Here is an 8012-nt window from a genome sequence, read left to right as displayed (position 1 = left end):
CTAATTATAAAAAAAATTCATATAAGACCGATAGTCAAACGTTGGCACGGAAACCTAGGGTTTGCCTTTTTTTAGGACGGAGGGAGTAAGTCTGTTACCTATACACGCCCCCTGGCAAGGCAGATCCAGTAAGTTGCCATTGACCTACTCCCTTCGTCCAAAAAAAAAAGACAAACCTTGATTTCCGTGTCCAATATTTAACCGTCCATCTTATTTGAAAAAATTATGAAAAAAATTAAAAAGATAAGTCACGCATAAAGTATTAATCATGTTTTATCATCTAACAACAATAAAAATAGTAATTATCAAAAAAATTTCATATAAGACAGATAGTCAAACGTTGGCACGGAAACCCAGGGTTTGCCTTTTTTTTAGACGGAGGGAGTATGCTTGAGATGAGCCATGCAGGTTGCAGGCGCGACCATACATATAGGAGCAGCTAATATGTACGGTTAATAGCTACCACAAAGTACAATGACAAATCAGAAGTGTACCTGAAAAATGATAGTGAGGCAAGGGGGGCTCTAGATTTTTTCACATTTTCATGTTTTCAGAAAACTTGTTCTACAAATAGACTCTAAAAAAAACTTATTTTAAAAATGATCTTTTTTTTGGGGCGCCGGCCATCATTGGTGTCGTGGTCCAATATAACGGTGCCAATGACTTTGGTACTATCCTCTTAGCCCTCGTGAAAGCTAAGTCACTAATATGAAGGGTACGACATCAATGTCGTTGGCATCGAGGACCAATTTGTAATTTTTTTAAAAAATAATTTGGTGTCGAGGATCTAGTTGTAATAAAAAATATTTACAAATATGTCCTCAGAGTAAACATCATTGATAATGAGGACATATTTGTAAATATTTTTATTACAAATAGATCCTTTTTACTACAAATAGATCATCTAATTATTTTTTTTACAAATAGGTCCTCAGCGCCAAGGATATTGGTCCATCCCCCTCATGTTAGTTACTTAGTTTTCTTTTTTGTGTGGGGGGTGAGGGAGACGGCGCCAACATCATTGGTGCCGTCATGTTGGAATATGGTCCAATAATGTTGGCGCAATGAAAATGATTTATTTCTAGAGCAAGTTTCTTTAAGAATCTATTTGTAGAATAAGTTTTTTTAGAAAAACTAAAAGGTGAAAATCCAGCAGGGGGCTCGCCTTGTAAGAGGCCTCTCTCTTATTCGTAGATTTGAAAAGTTCATTGTTTAAAAGTAATTGATACTATAATTAGTAGAGTAGTAGTATCTAGAGATGGAGCATCCGAACCAAGAAGTTAAGCATTCATAGGTTCTTTGTAGCAAACAGTATTTTTTATGTGATATGCCAAACCGCTGAAACGAATGCAGATATTTAGGATAAATTATCTTAAGATATTCTGTTCGTTTTAGCTGTTCATCTGTGCTAAACAAAACTTGGTCTGTGAAATGGCATGCATGCAACCAATAAGTATTAATATGTTTCTTTAGGTTCCTATCAGTCATTTAATTTACCTCTTCTTTTTAAGTTTTGAATGTATGGAGACTACAAATATACCTAACTATTAAAAGAAAATTATAAAATGAAATAAGTATTAACATTTTTGGATGGGGTAGTATCTAGGAAATAGCTAGCTTCCCATGGCTGATAAGAACGCATCCTACATAAACACTTGTGGGGGTCGTAATGGGGTATGTTAAGTGTGATTAAAGTGTATGCCCTTGTGGTCACGTACTCATATAGGTCATACCCAGTTACCCACCTAAACATGCATGGTGGGTGTTGTCTTGAGTGTGGTGCCTGTGACTTAATGCTTAAGTTTTTTTTTTCCTTTTGCATGATCATCAAAAACATCCGAATCCCAATTGGTTAATTAGCAGTACTCCCATCCTTCCCAAAATAAACGTAAGTACGAGTTTCCGTGTCCAACTTTGATCGTCCATCTTATTTAAATTTTTTTATGATTACTATTTTTTTTATTAGATTGTAAAACATGAATAATACTTTATGCGTTACTTATGTTTTTTTAGTTTTTTTAAAAAAAATAAAATAAGATGAACGCATCGTTCATCTTATTTTATTTTTTTTAAAAAAACTAAAAAAACATAAGTAACGCATAAAGTATTATTCATGTTTTACAATCTAATAAAAAAATAGTAATCATAAAAAAAATTAAATAAGATGGACGATCAAAGTTGGATATGAAAACTTATGGCTGCGCTTATTTTGGAGGTAGTATTAGAGCAAGTTTAATGGTAGAGCTTACTACATACTATAAGTTAATATTAGAGTTAACATATATATAATAGGTTAGCTACAAGGCTAGTTTTATTTTTGTCATCCTCACTCTCTCACTATAAATTTAATGCATATTTCTTACAGCTTGTGTTGAGGTAACTCTTGCATAAGAGCCAACACTCCCTACTTTTATATAGCTTGCTTATAGCTCACTATTATCCTTACTCTTAGAGCAAGTTTAATAGTATAGCCCACTACTAACTTCAATTCATCTATAGTCAATCTACCAGCCAATTCATACAATAGTTATTTACTATACTATTAATACCTGGTCCCACTTGCCATACACTTATTACGTCTTGGAGTCCATGCTGCAGCTGACTATAAATCTGTAGCCCGCTGCTCTTCTCTTATTTTCATCTTTTTAAAATATATTTACAGCCGACTTATAGCGTGCTATTGTACCTGCTCTTATATATTGTACGTGTACGTCCCCGAAGAATGCTTATCTGTGAATTAATTTGTCCAGTTGTACAGCTCTCTAGCCTTACTATCATTTAAAGTGGCCCTATTTTTCAGCTTCAGTATTGAATACATTTAATGTGGCATTTATTTAGTCTATTTGGATGATTGTCCGAGGTACATCCTGCAAACTGCCAATAGCATTTACCATACAATTTTTGTTATACTACGTGAATAAGGACAACAAAACTAGTACTAAATTAATCCTTGTATACGTGTTGTTAGTTCACTATGTTTGTCTGTTAAGGGAAACGTAAATTTTATTACATGGCATTTAAAGTTTGATAGATATTAAAAAACACTACTACAGAGAAGGGATTTGGTGCGGGTTGAAAAACCCCCTTCGGTGCCGGTTTTTCCAACCAGCACAAGAGAGGCGGCACTCATTTGCAAATCAAAAGGGTGTCGGTTCCTTAGAACCAGCACCTTTTAGGTTCGACGAATAAAAAAAAGCCAGGTCGATGCGTCGGCTCGATCGAGCCGAAGCATTGAGCCGAGCAGTCCCTCCTTCCACATCCGCAAGAATAGAACGAACACATCACACAATCACAATTTTTTATTTTTTTTAGGGGGGGGGGAGGGCGCAACATTCATGCATCACACAATCAAATATTCATCAACAAGTTTACATCACTGAATCATTGAATGAAATAATCACTGAATCATCGAATCAAACAATCAAACATCACTGGAATCATTGAATCAAACAATCAAATGCTCACCGTCATTGTGGGGAGCCCGCTGCTGTCGTTGCCGTTGCCCACCCCCCCCCCCCCCCCCGCTGGATCTGGTGGAGGGGAGGGCTCCACCGCCACCGCTGCCTCCCTCTCCTGCCGGATCTGGCGGAGGGGATGGCTCCGCCACAGGTCGCTGCCGCTGCCGCCCCTCCCGCCGCCGCCCAGCGGTCACCACGGGCTCCCCTCTAACCGCCGAGCTGCCGTGGGCTCCCTTCAGCTCCTGCCGCCACCGCCGCCTCCCCTCCTGCCAAGGGTGCGGTCACCGCCTCCACCTCCGCCTCTGCGGTAGTGCGCGGGAGAGAAGAAGGGGGAGAGAGAGAGAAGAGAGCGAGACGTGAGACGAGAGAGAAGAGAGAGCGAGACGAGAGAGAAGAGACGATGAGAGCGAGACTGCGAGACGGCCTTATCTCCTCCGGTCGGGTGGTGGTGGTGGGGCCCGTCGGTCGGGTCGGCTCGGCTCGATTTGTATAGGTGTCAGTTTTTTTTAAAAAAAAATGGCACTTATAATATATTATAGGTGTCGGTTTTAAGTTAACCGCTTAAAACCGACACCTATAATATATTAAAGGTTTCATTTTTTTAAAATAAAAAACAACGCAAAATACAATAGGTGTCGGTTTATTATTTAGAACCGACACCTATAATTACTTAAAGATGCCTTTTTTTGCGATTTTAATCCGCGAAGGTGGGAAAAAGCCTATAGGTGCTGGTTTTAGCACTACCGGCACCTCTAGTGACGACACCTATTTAATGTTTTGTATTAGTGAAGGCATGTCATGCCTGAAGTACACTTCAAATAAGGATATTTTTTACCTAATTAAATATAAACCTTGTTAAAAAGATGAGAACACACATAGGACCACAAGCATATACGTGACGTTGGAGTAAAAATTTAAAAATTGTGCAAGTTCCAATCTCCCATCAGCCCAAATACATTGCTAGCCTATCTCGTATTTTATTTTTTACTGTAGCGCCTAGAGGCTTGTGGCCGCGAAGGCATTCTCATAATTTTTAAGAATTACGTTCTTCTTTTAGGCCAGAAATATCCTGCAGCAAATTACTACTATTTTAATGTCCTTCAACCGTGATATATTTTTTACAATGTCCACAAGTAAATTATAATGTCCTTCAACCGTGATATATTTTTTTACAATGTCTTGTAGTGAACTTTGTTAGAAAAAATGTTTACAATAAATGTGAAAACAGTAGGTCAAATATATAAAATAACTCATGGAGTAAACAAGTAAAAAAAACATTGATTCGAAAACCAATATAAAGTACTTAAAAATTTTCGTAGATGACCCCCTCTAAATCCCAAGCGGGTTATGAGAGTGCCCACCTAGAACATGCCCGGCCCCCTATGGTATAAGGACTGTCTACAAACATATATTATCGCACGATGAGAGGCGTGGGAAAATCTCATGGTGATGTGGATACAAATTTCATACGTTCACTTTTGCATTATACTGAAGTTTCCAGGCTTTCACTAAATACACGATTTATATGGTACGTATTTTCCTAGAATCACATTGCTGACAAGGGGGAAATGAAGGATCACAAAGGTACATCAAGCCTAGATTTGGGAATTGGGCTTGGGCCAGCCCGGACATGTTATGATCATATATTCTAGGGTTAATTGCATGAAGAAGACGGAAAGGAAGAGGATGGATGAAAAATGTGATGGTAGTGGTATGGTTCTAATTTCATAAAATTAGAGTGGTACGGTTACGAATAGACGAATTGTAATAGCATTTTTCTGAATAGCCACATTTGCAATGGCATGAATTAAATTAACCCTATATTCTACTAGGAGGGAACCCTAGCTAGTTTGAAGTCAACAATTTATATTCAAAAACATTCTGGAGAGTGGCATCTCACTTCCTCTGTGGCTATAAATAGCAGTACAAGTAGGTAGCCTTGTTGCTCCCTTGTGGATCTCATCACCTTTCTTTGTCCCCTTCTCTCTTTTCACTCACCTCCTCCACTCTACTCACCTACAGATATCGCCACCACGCCAATGCAAGCTCGAACTAGCAGCAAGCAACGGCCAATGGACGACGGAGCCAAGAGCGGCGGCGGCGGTGGCGGCCGGACGAAGCGGCTCAAGGACCGCCTCGCCCGGCTGCTCCTCCTCCGCTCGCCGTGCAGCTCCTCCTCCTCCACCTCCACCACCTTCACCGCCGCCACCAATGTGTCGACAACGACGACGACGACGACGGCGTCCTCGACAGCCACCACCGCCGCTTTCCTCCCCCGCGTCGAGCCCTTCTCCGCCGCGCTTGACCTCCTCCGCCACCCTCCTCATCCTCCTCCTCCGGAGGAGGAGAAGAAGGATATAAACCGGCGGAATAGCTCCCGCCGCCGCGGCCATTTCAAGCCGAAGCTGTCGTCCAACCCCTACGGCTTCACCACCTCCGACGACGACGGCGAGGGCGCCGACGGCGACGACGACGACGACGACAACGACGGCACGGAGGCCTTCTTCTCCTCTAGAAGCCTCGTCTCCTCCGACTCCTCCGGCTTCTACGCGTGCTCCTCCAAGCAGCAGCTTCTTCCCCACAAGAGCAAGGCGAACCGCCACCGCCACCACCGTCGCCACCGGCAGCAGAAGCCGACGACGACGCGGCGCCGGCGCCGGCGAGCGTCGGGCTGCGTGGACGACGCGTGCAGCGTGAGGGACGCCGCCGCGTTCCGGCCGCTGGTGTCGACGACGGCGGAGGAGGAGGTGAGGAAGGGCCTCGCGGTGGTGAAGCGGTCGAGCGACCCGTACGGCGACTTCCGGGAGTCCATGGCGGAGATGATCGTGGAGCGGCAGGTGTTCGCGGCGGCGGAGCTGGAGCGGCTGCTCCGGTCGTACCTGTCCCTCAACCCGCCGCGCCTCCACCCCGTCATCCTCCAGGCATTCTCCGACATCTGGGTCGTTCTCCGCGGCGGCTAGCCAGCTAGCGAGCTCGCCGGCGTTGTGGTAGCCATTGTACTCCGGCCATCTCGCCGGTGCATGGCTAGCGCTGTAGTGTGTGTACGGTTTTCATGAGGTTAATTGGCTGTAGTGAGCTACTGTTAACTGTTAATTTCATGCAGCTTGCATGCATCTGATGTCTCGTGGTTGTCGGACGAAATTTTCATTTATATATCTGCATCGATGTAACATAGTACTCCCTCCCTCCGTTTCGAAATGTTTGACGCCATTGACTTTTTTAAATATGTTTAACCGTTCGTCTTATTTAAAAAATTTAAGTAATTCTTAATTCTTTTCCTATCATTTGATTCATTGTTAAATATATTTTTATGTAGGCATATAATTTTACATATTTCACAAAATTTTTTGAATAAAACGAACGGTCAAACATGTGCTAAAAAGTCAACGGTGTCAAACATTTCGAAACGGAGGGAGTATGAATTTTCATTGTTTATTCCGCTATGAAAGTTTAATGGCACCGTGTTTAGTTCCAAACTTTTTCTTCAAACTTCTAATTTTCCATCACATTAAAACTTTCCTACACATAAACTTCCAACTTTTCCGTCACATCGTTCCAATTTCAACCAATATTCCAATTTTAGCGTGAACTAAACACACCCTGGATTTTGTACAAATATGGGAATGTCTCGCCATCGACCTGGCTCTCTCCAAAGAGGAAGATTGGTGAGGACCTAGCACCCACATGTCAATTTAATATGACATTCCTCCTAACTGTATGGACCCACATGTTTTTGGAAGAGAGAACAAAATCTATGTGGTCTATATGAAAGTTCATTATGTGTTCTAAAAATAATCATAAATTAGATCAAAAGTTGACTAATATGGAAAATTGTATGCCAATATAGGTTCTATATGTGCACAATACATGCATATATATACTCTTGCTCAAGTTTTTGAATTGAAAGGTGATAATCCTTGCGTGGACTATTCCAATAGTGGACATAGGTTCATGTGCCTTTAGTGGCATGTGGTTTGGGCTAGGAGAAAATTTCACAATGCCAACGACTATGCCTGTACGTACTACAGGCTGCGTTCGTTCTAGATACATTGAGTGTTATAAACTACAAAACGGTGCTTTTTTAAAAAAAAATTCTATAGTAAAGTAGTTTTAAAAAATCATATTAATTTATTTTTGAAATTTAAAATAGTTTATACTCAATTAATCATGCGCTAATGGCTTACCTCGTTTTGCGTATCTTCCCAATCTCCTTGATCTCCTATCCCTCAAACTCACCCTCAGTAAGTTTTGTTCGAACTGAAGAAAATTTGTGTCTACCATTGGACTATTTTGTCACATAATACTCCTTTCAGATTAATAATACTTGTCGTTTTGGATAAGGATACGGTCTCCAAAAAATAACTTTAACCACTATTTTATATTATAATAATAGAAATATCAACAAATATATGTTTTTGAAGTACCTTTTGAAACTAATCCATACTTACTATTTCAGTATTTTCTAAGGCAGATATTGTAGAAATTATTCATAGTCAAATTTTAAAGTTTAACATCAACCATATCCAAAATGATAAGTATTATCAACCTGAGAAA

At 41.0% G+C, this 8012-nt stretch overlaps 1 protein-coding gene across 1 annotated transcript; it reads left to right on the top strand.

The window, feature by feature from the left end:
* The first annotated feature begins 5409 nt into the window (after positions 1-5409).
* On the top strand, positions 5410-6571 carry LOC107281039 (transcription repressor OFP8-like). The gene has a single exon (XM_015783455.3). It carries the CDS (start codon positions 5498-5500, stop codon positions 6416-6418), a length of 921 nt encoding a protein of 306 aa, XP_015638941.1. The 5' UTR covers positions 5410-5497; the 3' UTR covers positions 6419-6571.
* Positions 6572-8012: the final 1441 nt, after the last annotated feature.

The sequence above is a fragment of the Oryza sativa genome, chromosome 5 (assembly GCF_034140825.1).
Source record: "Oryza sativa Japonica Group chromosome 5, ASM3414082v1".
In the NCBI taxonomy this organism is placed as follows: Eukaryota; Viridiplantae; Streptophyta; class Magnoliopsida; order Poales; family Poaceae; genus Oryza; species Oryza sativa.
This window is presented reverse-complemented; position numbering and strand designations above follow the sequence as displayed.

What these genes read in the sequence shown, in the direction of transcription:
- LOC107281039 (XM_015783455.3), top strand. Translation starts at nt 5,498, where the DNA reads ATGCAAGCTCGAACTAGCAGCAAGCAACGGCCAATGGACGACGGAGCC.